This window comes from Sus scrofa, chromosome 6, assembly GCF_054392235.1.
Source record: "Sus scrofa isolate SSC_HxYL_T2T_F1_AM1 chromosome 6, Sscrofa_HxYL_maternal_Yorkshire_Landrace_v2.0, whole genome shotgun sequence".
Lineage (NCBI taxonomy): Eukaryota > Metazoa > Chordata > Mammalia > Artiodactyla > Suidae > Sus > Sus scrofa.
Window position 1 is genome coordinate 14,273,228 of NC_139388.1, and position 19,489 is coordinate 14,292,716.

General features: G+C 40.4%; 1 protein-coding gene across 3 annotated transcripts in view; it reads left to right on the forward strand.

The window, feature by feature from the left end:
• Window positions 1-19,489, forward strand: part of SF3B3 (splicing factor 3b subunit 3) — a 53,972-nt gene that overhangs the window by 15,323 nt on the left and 19,160 nt on the right. For all 3 annotated transcript variants that reach the window (XM_021093805.2, XM_021093804.2, XM_021093803.2), the window contains 6 exons: window positions 6,407-6,572; window positions 8,306-8,401; window positions 11,751-11,823; window positions 17,308-17,459; window positions 18,007-18,162; window positions 18,882-19,037. In XM_021093805.2, the coding sequence (XP_020949464.1) occupies window positions 6,407-6,572; window positions 8,306-8,401; window positions 11,751-11,823; window positions 17,308-17,459; window positions 18,007-18,162; window positions 18,882-19,037 (799 nt within the window). The remainder of the gene's footprint in view (window positions 1-6,406; window positions 6,573-8,305; window positions 8,402-11,750; window positions 11,824-17,307; window positions 17,460-18,006; window positions 18,163-18,881; window positions 19,038-19,489) is intronic.

A 19,489-nucleotide genomic window follows, 5' to 3' on the forward strand; every position in this document is an offset into this window, starting at 1 on the left:
CATTGAATAAATATTTGTTGAACTCTGTATGAAATAGACATTCCACAAACACTCCACTTGTACATATCTGAAGTTGAAGCTCTTCAGTACACAAAGCTTCTTAGCCACATCACCAACCCTCCCAACTTCACTACTTCTCTTGATGTCTGATGGACCAACTCCAGCAATTTGAGTGTAAAATCTAAATTTTGCTGTCTTCCACAACTTTGAGTTGACTGCTAAGTTCTGTTTTTTACTTCTGTATCCCTTCTTTGTGGTGCTAGTCTGAACTAGCTCCCTAGTTTCCCTACTGCAGTTTGCTGCCTTTCCTGTAAAACTCATCCCTTATAGAGTCATCTCATTAAGCAGACAAAACACGACCATGATGAAATCACTTCCCCATCCCTATGTGAAAATCTTTTGGTAGCTTTTCATGGGATGGATGGATGAAGTCTAAACTGTAGCCTTGAATTTATGGCCAGTATTGAAGACACCAAATTATGAGATAAGATGCCATGGTCTAGTTCAGGTTTTGCTAGTATCTGTGTAAACCACTTATCTAATGCTATTTCTTCAGAATGAAAATGAAGATATTGACTAAAATTCTTCTATTCTATGCCATTTCTGCCTTGTGCCCAGCTGTTTTCCCTTTCTTTAACAGGGCTTTTTACTCATCATTTTTTTTTTTTTTCTTTTTTCTTTTTCTTTTTTTTAAAGGACCACATCCAAGTCATATGGAAGTTCCTAGGCTAGGGGTCAAATTGGAGCTGTAGCCATGGGCCTATACCACAGCCACAGCAATGCCAGATCCGAGGTGTGTCTTCGACATACACCACAGCTCATGGCAACACCAGATCCTTGACCCACTGAGCGAGGCCAGGGATTGAACCTGCATCCTCCTGGATCCTAGTTGGGTTTGCTATGCTGAACCACAGCAGAAACTCCCGTCCTCATTTTAAAAATTAAATTAATTAATTAATTAATTTTTTGCTTTTTAGGGCTGCATCTGCAGTATGTGGAGGTTCTCAGGCTAGGGGTCTAGCTGGAGCTACATTTGCCGGCCTACGCCACAGTTACAGCAGTGTGGGATCTGGGCCGTGTCTGTGACCTACACCACTGCTCATGGCCATGCTGGATCCTTAACCCACTGAACAAGGCCAGGGATCAAACCCACAACCTTATAGTTCCTAGTCGGATTTGTTTCCACTGCACCACGACAAGAACTCCTATTTTTTATTATACTTGATTTACAATGTCTGTCAATTTCTGCTGTACAGCAAAGTGACCCAGTTATACATGTATATACATTCTTTTTCTCATATTATTCTCCATCATGTTCCATCACAAGTGGTTGGATATAGTTCTCTGTGCTATACATCAGGATCTCATTGCTTGTCCAATCCAAATGCGGTAGTTCCCATCTACTAACCCCAGACTCCCTGTTCTTCCCACTCTCTCCCCTCCTCCCACTTGGCAACCACAAGTCTGTCCTCCATGTCCATGATCTATTTCTGTTACGTAGATAGATCATTTGTGCCATATTTTAGACTCCACATATAAATGATACCATATGGTGTCTTTCTCTTTTTGACTTAACTCCACTTAGTGTGAGAGTCTCTAGTTCCATCCGTGTTGTTGCAAGTGGCATTATTTTCTTTTTCATGGCTGAGTACTATTTCATTATATATATATATATATATATATATATACCATGTGGTAATCTTTTCATCATTTGTCAATGGACATTTAGGTTGTTTCAATGTCTTGGCTATTGTGAATAGTGCTGTGATGAACATATGGGTGCATGTATCTTTTTCAGTGAAAGATTTGTCTGGATATATTGGCCCAGGAGTGGAATTGCTGGATCATATGGTAGTTCTGTATTTAGTTTTTCTGAGGTATTTCTGTACTGTTTTACATAGTGGTTGTACCAATTTAAGGAGGCTACCCTTTTCTCCACATCCTGTCCAGCATTTGTTGACCTGTTAATGATGGTGTGGCGTGTTACCTCATTGGTTTTTTTTTGCTTGTTTGTTTTAGCTTTTTTTAAATTACAGTCATGTGTGACCATACTGCCCAGCACCCCCCTCCCCTTTTTTTTTTGCTGTTACACCTGTAGTGTATGGAAGTTCCTGTGCTAGGGGTCGAATTGGAGCTGCAGCTGTGACCTGTGCTGCAACTTATGGCAACACTGGATTCTTAACCCACTGAGCTAGTCTAGGGATCAAACTTGCATCCTCACAGAGACATCATGTCCTTAACCACATCGTGTCCTTAACCACATTTTGTCCTTAACCACTGAGCCACATCAGGTAACTGCTGTTACTGCCATTTTTCCAAACTTTTTTGTTACTCCAAACAGAAACTATTCATTAAGCAGTAACTCTCCCATTCTCTTCTCCAGCTCCTGGTAATCTAAGTAGAATCTTACAACATTTACTCTTTTCTGTCCGGCTCATTTTACTTAGTGTTTTCAAGGTCTGTATGTGGCCACACCATATTCTTTTTAATCTCTGAGTAATAATCCATTGTTTGTATGTATATACCACATTTTATTTACCTGTTAATGGACACTTGGGTTCTTTCTACTTTTTGGTTTTTGCAAATAATGCTGCATTGGACATTAGTGTGCAAATATCTGTTTGAATCTCTGTTTTAAATTCTTTTGGACATGTACCCAGGAGTGGAGTTATGAGTAGGTCATATGGTAAATCTGCTCAGTCCTTCTGTAACTGCTGTCATTTTACATTTCTAATATATGAAGATTGCAGTATCTCTATAACCTCACTGACAGTAGTTACTTCTCACTTTTTTGGTTATAACAAGTAGATGTGAAATAGTATCTCTTTGTGGGTTTAATTTGCATTTCCCCTAGGATTAGTGATGTTGGATATTTTTTTCATGTGCTTATTGGCCATTTGTTTATCTCTGGGGGAAAGTTTATTTAAGATTTTGCCATTTTTAGTTGGGTGGTTTGTCTTTTTGGTTTGTAAGAGGTTTTTGTTTTTAACATATTGTGAAGGTTAATCTATTAGAAACAGGGTTTGCAGGAGTTCCCTTGTGGTGCAGCTGGCTAAGGATCTGGCATTGTCAATTGGAGCAGTTTGGGTTGCTGCTGTGTCGTTGGTTTGATTCCCTGGCACCCCCCCCCCCCATAAGAAACATAGTTTGCAATATCTTTATGCATTCTTTAGGCTGTCTTTTCATTTTCTTTTCTTTCTTTCTTTTTTTTTTTTTTTTAGGGCCGCACCCACGGCACATGAAGTTCCCAAGCTAGGGGTAGAATTGGAGCTGCAGCTGCTGGCCTACACCACAGCCATAGCCATGGGAGATCCAAGTTGCATCTGTGACCTATACCTCCACAGGTCATGGTAATACCCACTGAGCAGGCCAGGGGTTGAACCTTCATGCTCAGGGATACTAGTTAGGCTGTTACTGCTGAACCACGATGGGAGCTCCCTCCTTTTCTTGATGATGTTCTTTTCATTTAGTAAAGTTCAGTTCGTTTCTTCTTTTGTTACTTGTGTCTTTTGCATCATATTTTAAGAATCCATTGCCAAATCTAGGGGTCGGAAGATTTATATGCCTATAAATCTCAGGGATTTTCTTCTGGGTTTTATGGTTTTAGTTTCTGTGTTTAGGTAATTGATCCATTTTTCAAAAATTGAACTATAACTGGTTTATAGTATTGTGTTAGTTTGATTCTTTTCCATTATATATTATTATAAGATACTGAATATAGTTTCCTGTGCTATACGGTAAATCGTTTGTGTAGAGTAGTATGTATCTATTAATTTCATATTCCTAATTTATTCCCTGTCCCTTCCCCTTTGGTAACCATAAGTTTGTTTTCTATGTCTGTGAATCTTTTACTGTTTTGTAAATATTTTTAAGATTCCACATATAGGTGGTATCATATAATATTTCTCTTTTCTCTGTTTTGCTTCACTTTGTATGATCTCTAAGTTCATGTTGCTACAAAGGGCAATATTTCATTCTTTTTATGGCTGAGAACACTCCATTGTATGTGTACATATGTGTATATTTACATTCACACATACTACATCTTTTTTTTTCCATCACATCTTTATTTGTTCTATGTCTTGGCCACGTAAATATTGCTGCTCTGAACACTGGTATGCATGAGTTAAATTTTTATATGGTGATAAATAGCAGTTTAATTTCATTCTTTTACATGTAGAGGTCCAATTGTCCCAACATTTGTTGAGTGTATGTCATTTTTAATGCCCATACAGTATTCCATTATGTGGACTTGAGTTAAGGTATGTAGTATTGTCACTGCAGCAGCTTGCGTTGCTGCTGTGTGGTACAGGTTTGATTCCTCCCCTGGGAATTTCTACATGCTGTGGGTTAGGCCAAAAAAAAAAACCCCAAACACACACACACACACACACACACACACAGAAACTTATAATAACCTGTTTTGATAAATCTGTGGGTGGAAGCAATAGTTTCAGGCATGTAAATTATTGTCTTCTGGTTCATTACCTTGGCACATAGTATGTTTGCCTGGATTTACACATCCTGATTGTCTGTTAAATCTTGTAAAAGTCTTCAGGAGTAGTATTACTGATTCTCTTTGTTCTGAAGAATAATCGTGTACATTTGTTGAGCACTTGTCTGTATGTATCAGATACTGTTCTAAATGTTTTTCTTATATTATCTTAGTTTGGTTCCCATGTAAGCAAAGCCTGAGACAAGGACGTGAGTGCAGGTAGATTTTACCTGTAGGTAATTGCAGGATACAGAAATGAGGGATCAGTGGGGAGGGTTAGGGAAAGAGGAAAAGCCAGTTTTAAGTGCATGTTATTTAGTTTCTTGCTGTGGACAGTGGGAACTGGCTTCTGTCAAGACCTGCTGAGAAGCATGTACAATACCTGTGGAAATTGCCCACATGCAGGTTAACACCAACTGCTTTCCATCCTGGGTTGAAAGTTGCCCCTCGGGTCATGAACACTTTACATGTTCTGTGCACTTTATAAATATTAATGTCTAACATTCTCTGTAAGACAGTGCTGTTATCTCATTTATGGTTTAGGGAACTGGGGTCACAGAATTTAAGAAAAATTTTTTATTCTTGGCCACAGCATACTGTGGTTTTGATGTGGAATCTCTGTTCCCAGACTAGGGATTGAACCTGGGTTGCAGCAGTGACAGCAACAAATCCTAACCACTAAACCACCAATAACTCCCAAGAAGTTTGATCATATAATTAAATCTAATTCAAACCCAGAGCACCTGGTTCCAAAGTTCCTGCTTTAAAGCACACTTTAGCTAGTAGTCAAATTAACCTTTTCCTGTGATAGAGATAGTTAACCCAGCATTCTTTTGCTTATCTGAAAGTGTCTTTTTTTTTGGCCTGACCCACTGCATGTGGAAATTCCCAGGTTGGGGGTTGAACCCACATTGCAATTGCAGCCTGTGCCACGGCTTTGGCAGTGCCAGATCCTTAACCTGCCCTGCCACAGGGGAACTACCTGTGAAAATATCTTTGTCAGGTGATCTTTATCATCTGTATGTAGACATCTCTACCTGAACAAAAAGTTTGTGTTAATTTTTGCTGTATAGCAAAGTGACTCCGTTATTGGATATGTTTTGTTTTCAGGAATAATACTGTAATATTTGCATACTTTTTCAAAGTCATCAGTTCTTGGTGTTTCGTTAGATTTGGACTGGTTGTTAAAATAGGAAGTGGTTATAGATTTTCTTTGGATTTCATTTATCCATGTTTCATTTTATTTGACAACTGCTTATCAGGTGCAGTACTATGTTCTGAATACTCACTGAATTCTACAGGAAGGTGCTGTTAAATTTTCTAAATGAAGCAAGTGAGGAGATTAAGTAATAATATGCAGCCAGATAAAGGGCAGAGCTAGGATTCAAACCCAGGCACTAGTGGAATCCTAGTACTTTTAACCACTGTGATTCTAAGGTCCTGCCACTATATCAGTTTGAATTAAGTATTAATTTCTTTATGGCTGTTTTTTCAAAAAAATAGAAAACCCCAGTCAGATAAGCAGAGATCTCAAACAATAGATAGTGATTCAATGGTAAAGTGATTTATGAACATTATGTTGATGGCACACATCCTCAGACAGAATTTTTTTGGGGGGTGGGGATGGGGACAGCCATGGCAGGTAGAAGTTCCTGGGCCAGGGATCAAACCCTCACCACAGAAGTTAAGGTGTATAGCGTAATAATTGGAACATACATCATTTCATGATTACCACAGTTTATCTCATTTAGTACGTCATTAAAGAAATAGAATGTATTTCCCTTCATGATGAGAACTCTTAGGATTTACTCACGACAATTTTTGTACCTAAGTTATAGCAGTGATAATTATATTTATCATGTTGTACATCAGATAGAAAATATTTCAACTGAAATCTTTGTTTCTTCCCAGTTACTTATATCAGATTGCACATCTTGGAGATGATGATGAAGAACCTGAGTTTTCATCTGCCATGCCTCTGGAAGAAGGAGACACATTCTTCTTTCAGCCAAGACCACTCAAAAACCTTGTTTTGGTCGATGAGTTGGACAGCCTCTCTCCCATTTTGTTTTGCCAGGTATGTGTCTTTCCAGTCACTCCATAATGAGCAGTGCCAACCAGAATTTTTTTTTGTTTGTTTTTTTGCCTTATCTAGGGCTGCTCCCGCGGCATATGGAGGTCCCAGGCTAGGGGTTGAATTGGAGCTGCAGCTGCTGGCGTATGCCAGAGCCACAGCAACGCAGGATCCGAGCCACGTCTGCAGCGCGTCTGCAACCTACACCACAGCTCACGGCAACGCCGGATCCTTAACCTACAGAGCAAGGCCAGGGATCAAACCTGCAACCTCATGGTTCCTAGTCAGCTTCATTAACAACTGCGCCACGACGGGAACTCCCCAACCAAATGTTTTTGAATCTGAATAAGTTTAAAAGTTTTAACTCCAATTAATGGGAATTTTGTTTCCCACTAGCGGTGCTCAGGTGTGGCAGAAATTTTAGCATGCCATTGTGTCCTGGATTCCCAGGGTTCCAGTTACCATTAGGTACCACCCTACCCTGTCTAGATGATTACACTTAGTGGGAGAGAGTTTTGCTTATATGCTAGACATCAAATCAGAGCTACAGCTGCCGGCCTACACCACAGCCGCAGCAACTCGGGATCCGAGGCGCATCTGCGACCTACACCACGGTTCATGGCAATGCTGGATCCTTAACCCACTGAGCGAGGCCAGGGATCAAACCTGCCTCCTAATGGATGCTAGTCGTGTTCCTTATCGCTGAGCCACAATGGAAACTCTGCCATGTGTCTATTTACTAGCCTGGTGAAGCATCTGAATATTCTCTGTGAATAATATTTTTAAATGCATGAAGTAATAAGCATGTGGTAGCCAAGATAGTCAATTATTTTTTAAGTTATGAAAAAGTAATATATGTGCTACTCTAATAGGTTACTAAATAACAAGGTGGTGCATTTAAAATAGGTAATTTTTAAAAGAAATCTTTGTGAAGCCTGTTGTAAGCTTATAACCCCGCATGCTCATCCATGTTCTCGTAGGCTGCACTGCCTTACAGACACTCAGGAATTTTCATTTTAATTGTATAGTTTGACAAAACTGCAATACAAATAACTTTTTGTCCCCTTTTTTGGTGCCCCATGACACTTGGAAATTCCTGGCCAGGGATCACATCTGAGGCTCAGTTGTGACATATGCCCCAGCTGTGGAAATCCCAGGTCCTTTAACCCATTGACTTGCCTTGGGATTGAATCCGCATCTTTAGTTCAGTAATACATGGCTTCCCCATTTGGTGGCAAATGACCAGGTGCACACTTTCCCAGTAGTTTGTCAGATATATCGTAGGAACGTCTGGGCGTCTATGGTCATATGCATTCTAACAGCAGATCTAATAAATGTAATTTTGAAGAAGTGATGAGGGAAATGATAATTGGAAGTGACTATAAACTTTTAACCTTGGTGACAGTCATAGACAGCAATAATATAGTTTATTATCTATATTTTTAGTTGGAAGGAAGTGTTAAAATTTCAGTTTCAGGTTATATAACAATTTAATTGTAAAAAAATACTTTGTTAACTTGAGAAATGATACAAGTCTTTTTTTCTTGGTAAACTTAATGCTTCAAACTGGCTTGCTTTTGAACTTGGGTCTTTTTCACTCCATGGCCAAAGGGCCAGTAGCAGTATTTAAGCCTAATAAACTTAAAAAGTGATTTGTCCCCCTGAGAATAATGAGGCTTAAGTGTGAAAAATTAGCACAAGTAAACATTTTTTTCCTGCTAAATTTCTCTGTGCAGATAGCTGATCTGGCCAATGAAGACACTCCACAGCTCTATGTGGCCTGCGGTAGGGGACCCCGGTCATCTCTGAGAGTCTTAAGGCATGGACTTGAGGTAAAATTGGGCTTTCTCCATCATCTGTAGGATTTGGAGGTTGCATTGACAAAGCAGCCAGTGGCTTTGTTCTGATGAGATTAAACATGTATTTAATATTTTATTTTGTTTTTGCTTTTTAGGGCCACACAGTGGCATATGGAAGTTCCCAGGCTCGGGGTCAAATCAGAGCTGCAGCTACTGGCAACGCCAGATCTGAGCCACGTCTGTGACCTATACCACAGCTCATGGCAACACCAGATCCCCAGTCCACTGAATGAGACCAGTGATCAAACCTGCAGCCTCATAGATGCTAGTCGGATTCATTTCCACTGTGCCACAACGGGAACTTCCTGTAATAAAAATATTTTCTCTCCCTATTTCCATATTCCTATTCTGTTTCTTTCTTTTTTTTTTTTTTTTTCCTTTTTAGGTCTGCTTCTGTGGCATATGGAAGTTCCTCGGCTAGCGGAGCTGCAGCTGCCAGCCTATACCACAGCCACAGCAGCCAATGCGGAATCTGAGCTGTGTCTATGACCTGTGCCACAGCTTGTGGCATTGCCAGATCTGTAATCCACTGAAAGGGGCCCTGGGATTGGACCTGCATCCTCACGGATACAGAGTTGGGTTCGTTACTGCTGAGCTACAGCAGGAAGTCTTAAGAATCTTTTTTTTTTAAAGTCCTCTGTCCCTTCCTTTTTTCCAGTTCTATAAAAAGTCTGTTATATGTAAAATTCCTTCTAAATTGTTGAACATTGATTTGTTTCTGTCTGTCTTTTCGTTGAACTTTGTTGTCGAGCTAGATTATGGTCTCAGTTGGGCAGGGTCACTATCAGGTACTACATTTGGTGTACAGAGTGTAGTATACCTGACATTTATGTTTTACTGAGGATGAAGTTTTCCAGGGTTCTCCTGTACCATGATCAGGTGTTCTTGCTATTATGTCAGTGAACCAACAGGAGAAATGCCTTTCATGTATATACTTGAGTTCTTCCTGTAAAATGTAGTTATCTAGCACAATATATTAGGCTGCATAATTTTTTTATGTCTATGTCATTTAAAAAATAGTCAGTGAAGTTTTTATTTTAGAATGGTTTTAAGATTTACTGATGTATAGTAAGAATAGTACAGAAGAGTTCATGTATAATCCACATCCAGTTTTCCTCTCTAGATCATTTTTGAGTTCATCTTAGATATTTCATTTACTCTCATTTGAGAACCTATAGGATATTCAGAGGATTCTTGACTCTGACATTAAAGAGCGTAAAAATCTAATAGGAAGGACAAAACAATTCCTCAGGTCACTTTTTTTTCCTTTTAATTTTAAAAATTCTTGTTATTTTTTTCTTTTTTGGTCACCTCATGGCATATGGCATTCCCGGGCCTGGGATCATATTTGAGTTGCAGTTGCACCCTATGCTGGAATCTTAACCCATTGTGCCAGGCCAGGGATCTAACCTGTGTTCCAGAGCTCTAGAGATGATGCTGGCCCCCCGTTGCACCACGGAGAACTCCATCACTTTTTTGTTCTTTTGTTTTCTTTTTTGGTCACACCCGTGTCACGTGGAAGCTCCTGGGCCAGAAATCGGAACTCATACCACAGCAGCAACCTAAGTCAGTCACTGCAGTGAAAATGCCAAATCCTGAACCTGTTGTGCCACAGGAGAATTCCAAACTCTTAGCACTTTTCATTGTTTTTTTTCTTTTTCTGTTGCCCCTGTGGCAAATGGAAATTCCCAGGCCAGGGATGGAATTGGAACCGGGGCTGTGACCTACACCGAGGGTGCATCAATGTTTCATCCTTAAGCTGCTGCGTTACAGTGGGAACTCCTGTTGTCTTTTAGATTCCACATAGAAGTGATATATAGTGTTATGTCTCTCTTTCTGACTTACTTAGTCTGGTAATCTCTAGGTCCATCCATGCTGCTACAGATGGCATTATTTCATTCTTTTTTATGTCCAAGTAATAGTACATTGTATGTACCATAATCTCTTTAACCATTCATCTGTTGATGGACATTTAGGTTACTTCCATGACTTGGTTATTGTAAATAGTGCTGCTGTGAACATAAGGGTGTATGTATCTTTTCAAATTATAGTTTTGTCTGGATGTGTGCCCAGGACTGGAGTTACTGGATCTCCTTTCAGTTTTTTTTGTTTTTGTTTTTTTTTTGCTATTTCTTGGGCCGCTCCAATTTGACCCCTAGCCTGGGAACCTCCATATGCTGCGAGCCATAGCAATGACAATGCTAAATTCTTAACATATAACACCCTTTAATTCTTTTTTTTTTTTTTTTTTTTTGTCTTTTTGCTATTTCTTGGGCCGCTCCACAGCATATGGAGGTTCCCAGGCTAGGGGTCAAATTGGAGCTGTAGCCGCAGGCCTATGCCAGAAGCACAGCAACGCGAGATCCGAGCCGCATCTGCAACCTACACCACAGCTCAAGGCAACGCCGGATCGTTAACCCACCGAGCAAGGGCAGGGATCGAACCCGCAACCTCATGGTTCCTAGTCGGATTCGTTAACCACTGCGCCACGACGGGAACTCCTCCTTTCAGTTTTTAGATAGGTTTCCTCTGTGGTGGTAATTGTGATTCCTGTGAGACCTTATGGGAGGGAGAGATCACTGCCAGCTAAGAGAATAAAGGAAGATTTTTCCTAAAGGATGTGGCGTTTGAATTATCCTGTGAAGAGTGATGGAATTTGGCTTTATGGGAGCTAGCAAAAGAAATGGGATGCTAACTTTATTCTTTTATTTTTTTTTAATTTTAAAATTTTTTTATTTTTTTTTTAATTTTTTTGCTTTTGGTCCGCTCTTGTGGCATATGGAAGTTCCAGGCTAGGGTTTAATCAGAGCTACAGCTGCTGACCTCCGCCACAGCCACTGCAGCGTGGGATCCAAGCAGTGTCTGCAACCTACACCACAGCTCACAGCAACACCAGATCCTTAATGAGCAAGGCCAGCCATCAAGTCTGTATCCTCGTGGATCTTAGTCAGGATCCTTAACTGCTGAGCCACGAAGGGAACTTCCCGAGGATGCTGACCTTAAATGGCTTGTTTCATTCCCACATGCTCACTTTTTGAGGAGGTTGCAGGCATGTTACATCCAAAGGAAGTGTTTGGTCTTGGGTATAGTAGTTATCACAAATATTCCATCCCTTTTTTTTCAGAAATCTGTAAGGGGATTGATTATTAATACCTCTGGCCTTTTGGTTCTTATGTTCTTTTTTGACTAGATGGTTCCATTCTTTTAATCCAGTCAGTATACAGTGTTATCACTGCCACATTGGGACTGTATTATCTGGTATAGTGTAAGCAAGGAGCTGAGTTTCATGCTCAGTGGATCTGTTTGTCTTCTCTCCTATCAGGTATCAGAAATGGCTGTTTCAGAGCTACCTGGTAACCCCAATGCTGTCTGGACAGTGCGTCGGCACATTGAAGGTAAGCAGCCCTTTACCTACAGTCAAAATGAGGGTCTGGGTGCCATTGACAATAGAAGGCTCAAGAGGCTGCATTCATAGTACACTGAAATCACTTCATTTAGCACTTTATGTTAGAAACTTCTTCTAGCCCAACACCATGTTTTTGAGTCTCCCAGTCAGGATGTCTTCATTTACAGCTTTTTGTGCAAATGGATAAGGGGTGCATAGGGTGGCTGTTAATATTCAGTATATATACACCTCAGTATCATAGATAGAGCTGTCATATATCATGCTCTTTGAATTCATCTTTAGGATACTTACTCCATCTGTGTAAGGGAAACTTCTTGCTTCATTTTTTTTAACTGAATATTCTCCTATTGTGCTGAAATTGCGGTAGAATTGAAAGTGTTATTCTGGCTATTAAGAGATTTGGTAAAACTTGTTAATGTCCTGCTCAGTGAGTGTAGTTGTGCTTAAGGAAAGTGGAGATTGATTGAATGGAATCAGAATTTTTAAGAGTGGGTGGAAAAGAAGGGATGGAGGAAAGAGGAAGTCTGAGCTGAATAAAAATGGTCACCTCGGATGTTCCCTTATGGCACAGTGGGTTAAGGATCTGGCATTACCACAGTTGTAGCACATAGGTTGCAACTGTGGACAGGTTCAATCCCTGCCCCAGGAATTTTCATGTGCTGCGGGCGTGACAAAAAAAAAAAAAAGAAAGAAAGATTACCTCATCCTAAAAATAATGAAAGTTATGTGAAAATGTGAGGTAGTGCAGGAAGGTCTTGTGGCAACAGAATTTTACTCAATTCTAATTTTCCCTTTGATTCTTTGGGGTTGTAGATCATTTCTGTTCCTAGACTTCGTTTTCCTATTCTTCGCTCAGAAATGTGGGATTGGCCAGTATACAAAGCTTTTTCAAGAAAACCGTTGGAAATCTTCCCAATATTTAGATGTTTTGGTTATATGGAACAAATTTAAGGGCTGGGAAATGTGTAGGAGGGAAACATCTTTCTAATAGTATAATACACATTTTAGTAGGTTTTGTTTTCATGTGGATTGGAGTCCAGTCTGAATTGAGTAGAAAGAAAAAAGAAAAAGTGAATAGGACATTAGAAGGTTCGTTTTAGCTAAGATAATTACTGGATGGTTAGTTTTGAAAGATTTTCCCATTTTGTGTAGTCTCTTCACAAAGAAACTGGTTAGGGTTGATGTTTACTATTAGCTTGGTGGCTGGTTGATATTAATAAGCTCTTGAAAACATTTTACGTTGACTTTTTGAATTAGAGCTGTTAGAAAAAACCTAGTGTGCTCCTCTTTTTTGTTTGGTTTTTGTTTTTATTTATTAAACTTTATTATAAAATAGATTTAGATTTGCAGGAGAGTAACTTCTCATTTTTATGAAGACAGATAATCACAAGGGTTGACTGTCCCAAGATATCACGCCTAGGCCATTAGAGACTGAAAGCCCTTTCTCTCGAATCCCAGTCCATTGTCCATTTGATTAATCCTGCAGTGGGAGTGTGGGATGTTGTGGTTTTCTAGGAAAAGTTTTCTCATCCTGCTGTCTTTCAAGTCTACCTTATACTCAGAGTAATTAAGGTAGAATCTCTACTTTCAGAGCATGTGCCATCTATAAAAGAAGACTACAAAACTCTTGTTCTGATGTGATGGAAGGCATAAGCTGTTGCTAGGAAGTATTGGAGGAGAGGGAATAGGCATCTGTTTGAGAATCAGGAAAAGCATTTAGGGTGATGTTTGGTAAGTTAGGGAGGAGCAGTATGTTGCATGACAAACTTGTAGCTGAAATTTTTCTTCTCTAAATATCAAAGTCTAAGAAATGATTATATCCTGGTAAATTTTGCTTTTTAGAAACTATAATTTGGGTGATCACCCACAAAAATGGGTCAGGTTCTTTCTATTCATTCTCTTTCCACATCCCGAGTTACTGTTGAGTGAACATTCCACATGTCCACACATACTGTAGTCTTCCAGGCAACTACTAACCTTGGCTGGTACTTGGTGATGCACACTACCAATACCAAGCCTTTTTTTCTCTTCCACAGGTGGCGGGTGAAGGTGCTGATCACCACAGGTGTGTACCTATTGCTAGGGTCTACCACGGGGTCTTAGAGTTTTCCCAGGGAGATGGAACTGCTCAATATATTGAGGCTGCTCTGATAGCATCTCTCAGAGGGTAACTTTGCAGTTGGCTGTCCATGTGCACTGCACTGGTGCACATCCCTCTTTCTTCACTTTAAATAGTCTGAGACAGGAATTAGCTTCTCTTACTTTCTGCCACAGGATATGGAACATGATTAATTTATCTCTCATTAAGCCAAAGGAAAACCTTAACTTCATACTCTCCCAGGTGTACTGAGTGAAAGATTATGCCTTGGTGAAGGCCCCCCCCCCTCCCCCCCCCGTTTTTAAATTTGAGTATAATCAGGTCTGTGTTGAGGCAAGACAAGCATTGAGTGGTTTGAATTTAGAGTGAGAATGAGATTAGACACCTAAATCATTTGGTCACTTACTTTACCCTTTGGAGTGGGCTGTTTGTTGAGCCTGAGATACTGAGGGGAAAGAAGAGTAAAGCATTCCTTCGTCTGGGCTGTTTCTTCAATGCTCAGACAGATGTAAGTCCTATGTAACTGAGACAAAGATGCCTTCTCAAACTCTGAGTCTTCACTGAGGTGTGAACTAACGTTCTTTTATATGAAATTTGTAACCACTGGAAGAAGGCAATATAAATATTCATCGTCACTTGCCATAGAAGCTTGATTTTGTTCTGGATTCCACCTTTTACCTTATAACCTGCCTAGGACACAAGGGCAGCTAATCTGCTCCTGGTCCTCCTGGACCAGAATGGAAAGGGTAGAAGTTACAGTGTGCTTAGTATTCACAGGGTAGTGGATATTTTGAGGAAATCTCTGATGTAAAGCACCTTTCAAGTGTCAGTCGTTGTTCTATTGCTTGTTGAACCGCCCAGTGAATTTAAGACCCTGTTTAAGTCCATGAGCATCTCCGTTTTTATATCGGAGCAGTTTGAGGTCTTGAATCAAAGGGAAGGTAAGGACCAAGGCAGCCCTTTTTCCTCAGTCCCCCTATTCTTTGTATGTAAGTTAAAAATTTATGGTTTCTTTTCTGGAAGCTCTTGCTTTCCTTTAACTAAAGGAAGAGGTCAAAATCCTGGCCAGTTATGGAGTTCCCTTTATGGCACAGTGGAAGCTAATCTGACTAGAATCCTTGAAGATTTGGGTTTGATCCCTGGCCTTGCTCAGCGGATTGGTGATCCGGCATTGCCCTGAGCTGTGGTGTAGGTCGCAGACGTGGCTCAGATTCCACGTTGCTGTGGCCATGGTGTAGATTGGTAGCTGTAGCTCCTATTCAACCCCTACCTAGCCTCGGAATTTCCATATGCTGCAGATGTGTACATTAAAAGCAAAAATAAAAAATAAAAAAATTCCTGGCCAGTTAGAGCCCTTTTTTGTTTGGCTTTAATTTGTTCTGGCACTGCTTTTGAGGTATTGGGTTTCAAGTGTTGAAAACGTGGGAAAGGACACAGTATTCATATAATGTTAAAATTAAGCAATTCCTGTTATTTTTACACACCAGAAATTTCCAGTTCAAAAACTGAGAGCTGGAGTAAGCTTCCAAGTTTGGTGTTGCGTGGAGACTGGTGTTGGTTTTGTTGTAAGTTATTAAGACATCCACTTCAGGAATAATCATGTCTGTAGTAAATATTTTATGATATTGAACAGTGTGGTCTTACAAAGCTAGCTTATAAGGTGTCCCAGGCATGTGGTACATGTTGATAGTTTAGAACAAAATAATGTAAAACCAACTATCTGGTTGTCCTGTGTTACTCCCTTTGATTTCAAAGTTGAACTCTTAACTCTGGATTCCTGGTTTAGCCATTAGATTACACCTGTCAGGAAAGATCTTTGATTCTTGCCTTTCAGCCACACATTCAGTACACACACATATTGTAAACAGAAACAGAGTTTTTACAGAATAGTACTTACCCTTAGTATGTGTGAAGTATCTTCATAAACTATATTTCTATATATTTCTGTTTTAAAAGGCTGATTGCAATCCACCAAATTGATTTTACGTCCTGCTAATAGGTCAGAATGCTACTATAGGTTACACCAATAATAATTTTCCCCCCTCTGCAGCATGCAGTGGCTTAATGTGGGATCTCAGATCCCAGACCAGGGATTGAACCCAGGCTACAGTGGTAGAAACATCGAATCATAACCACTAGACCATCAGGAAATTCCCAATAAATTTTCTCTTGATCCCGTGTTCTATAAAGAAGACTGATTCTGCTGAACTTACCAAGTAACCTTAGTTCAGCTGAACCACCTTGTGAGCAATCAAAATCCCAACTGTCCTTGATGTGGGGGGGGGGGGTGGCTCAGGCTTTATGGTGTTGAGCTCTGACAAGGGCCCAGGCAATCACAGTCCTTTAGCTTCTTCTGCTAAGAATGAGGTAGCCACTCCAATTTTGTACCTTGTCATTCTGTCCCTCGTTCGCCTGATTTCTGTTTGAAGGGGACAGAAAGGGGAATTGATACAGAAAATTCAAATGAAAAGTACACAAATCTTTGTTCTTTAAAAAAGTGAACATTTATCAAGCTTTATGCCGAACAGTGTGCTGGATGTGGGAGACACACAGGAGCTGTTTTATGTTGTTGGGTGGACTGTATGGGAAATAGACAGCTTTTTAACTATGAGATATGCATGAGAAACTTTTGGTGTTGTCTGAGTACTTTTGACCTTGAAAAAGTGATTGGTGTTGGTTTATCCAAAAATATTGTATTAAACAAAAGATTAGATAAGATTGCTCATGACCACTGAACAGTTATATTTTTGTATTTTTAAACATGAAAAACTAGAGAGGTCAAGGGCTGACAATATAAACTTCACACGCACATATTATCTAGTGTTCTTATATTCATATTGGGACATCCTAGGATTCTCAGTTTCCAACCCTGGAATGATTTAGTCCCAGAGGCTTAAGTCATCTTTATTTTATTCATTGGGTCTTATGTTCCCACATAAGCTTCATTTGGAAGAGGATGGATAGCCTGGTAGCCTTTCTTGGTTATAGGGAGTATCTCTTAAGAATGGATTGGCATCTGGCACAAATGAGCAAACTCTAGCTTGGATACATACAAATATTGTAGTACACAAAATTTCCTCTTGCTTTGTCTGCTTGCATTTTTTTAGCAAATGTCTCAAATACTAGTTTTCAAAGGTGTTAGATGTGGGCATGTCTCCTCTATTTATTATTTAGTCATTTAAAGAAGCAAAGTATATCGCTAGGCTGTTGTGACCATCAATTATCTTTTGGATCATTCTATGCTATTTGCCACATGACTGTGATGACTACACATAGAAGTGCCTTGGAAGGTTTCTGAAGAGAAAACTTAGTGTGTCTCATTTGGCTTTGTAGCTACTGAGTTCTTAGCTAACCAACTTCTTTTTTTCTTTTCAGATGAGTTTGATGCCTACATCATTGTGTCTTTCGTGAATGCCACACTTGTGTTGTCCATTGGAGAAACTGTGGAAGAAGTGACTGACTCTGGGTTTCTGGGCACTACCCCAACCTTGTCGTGTTCCTTGTTAGGAGATGATGCCTTGGTGCAGGTGAGGATTCTCAGAGCTGCTTATTACCTACTCACCTACTTTGTCCTCTGACCTTGTTATGTTAGATTGCTGGGTTCACATTAATGAGCTTTTAACTTCTTAGAAGTAGATTTTGCAAAACATGAGCTTTTGGGAATTCTCATTGTGGCTCAGCAGTAACAAATACAACTAGTTTCCATGAGGATGTAGGTTTTTCTTGGCCTCACTCACTGAGTTAAGGATCCGGTGTTGCCCCAAGCTTTGGCGTATGTCCCAGATGCTGCTTGGATCCAGTGTTGCTGTGGTGTAGGCTGGCAGCTACAGCTCTGATTTGACCCCTAGCCTGGGAACTTCCATATGCCACAGGTGGGGCCCCAAAACAAACACACAAAAATCCCATGAGCTTTTTTGAAGTTAACCTTGCCTGAGACCTCTTAGCTCTTTTCTGTCATTGACCCAGCTGGTGCCTCAAATGTAATGATGCCTCTAGATCTGACAGGTCTGATAAGTGTGAGGGTCATGTTTGAGTAATGCATCAAGTTGCTGAAGTCAGGTTTTTTACCTCTAGGTGTATCCTGATGGCATTCGGCACATACGAGCAGACAAGAGAGTCAACGAGTGGAAGACTCCTGGAAAGAAAACAATTGTAAAATGTGCAGTGAACCAGCGACAGGTGGTGATTGCCCTGACGGGAGGAGAGCTGGTCTATTTTGAGATGGATCCCGTATGTGATTTTACTTTTCACTGTGGGATTTAATACAGGGTTCAGAGGTGAAGATGGATTTTGGGTCCAGGTATCTAAATTATATGTTCACAAGAAAGAATATTGAGGAGGGAAATTGTCCAAAAGAGAGGTTGGAGGTGGATAGGTTTTCATGTCTTTCTCGTTGGAGTTATGAAAGCCCATCTTAGCAGTGAAACACTTTTTCTGCCCTTCATACTTTTTTAACCAACTCTTTGCCATACATTTAATTTCTGCAATCTGAATCTCAGAAATTTTAACTTTTATGTAGAAGGTTTTAGGTATACTTAATTGTGCTCTCAGGAAGTCTCTAGATATGGCCAACTTGTATAGTCTAACTATACCTAGGATTGAATTTTTTTGTCTTTAGTTGCCATATTTGAGTTCTCTTTGATCCCAACTGTTTGCATGAATAGATAAACAGTTTTATATATTTCCATTTCCTGAGAGCTAGGTTGGCTTAGGAAATTGTGGTGCATAATAAATGTCAAAGGTCTCTTCATTCTCTTGTCAGATTTTGCTTGCCATTAGGCTGTAGAGTTCAGTCATGGAACCTCAAGTAGAGAAATTCTTGGCCATTGATTGTAGTAAGACGAGTGAGAGGAAACAAAAAGTAACTGAAGCCCCCTTTCTTCCTCAGGCCCTAGGTTTCAGGGCAAGTTGGAGTGGTTTGTGACCTCTTTCTTTCTTCACTCCTATAGTCAGGACAGTTGAACGAGTACACAGAGCGAAAGGAGATGTCTGCAGATGTGGTGTGCATGAGTCTGGCCAATGTGCCCCCTGGAGAGCAGCGGTCCCGCTTCTTGGCTGTAGGGCTCGTGGACAACACTGTCAGAATCATCTCCCTGGACCCCTCAGTGAGTTCCACCCTCAACTTCAAGGATCTTTCCATTTGGAACCTAACCACCTGGCCCATTTCTGATGTCCTTCTCTCAGATCAACTGGGTTCTGCCCTGAAATCTACACCTACTTCCTTCTCCTGATTATCATAGCAGCACACCTCAGGAATTTTCTGCAGTGCTTTAAAGGGGCTGATCTAGGAGTTCCCATTGTGGCGCAGTGGTTAACGAATCTGACTAGGAACGATGGGGTTGCGGGTTGGTCCCTGGCCTTGCTCAGTGGGTTAAGGATCTGGCGTTGCTGTGAGCTGTGGTATAGGTTGCAGACATGGCTCAGATCCTGTGTTGCTGTGGCTCTGGCGTAGGCCGGCGGCTATAGCTTTGATTCAACCCCTAGCCTGGGAACCTCCATATGCTACCAGAGCGTCCCTAGAAAAGGCAAAAAGGCAAAAAAAAAAAAAAAAAAAAGG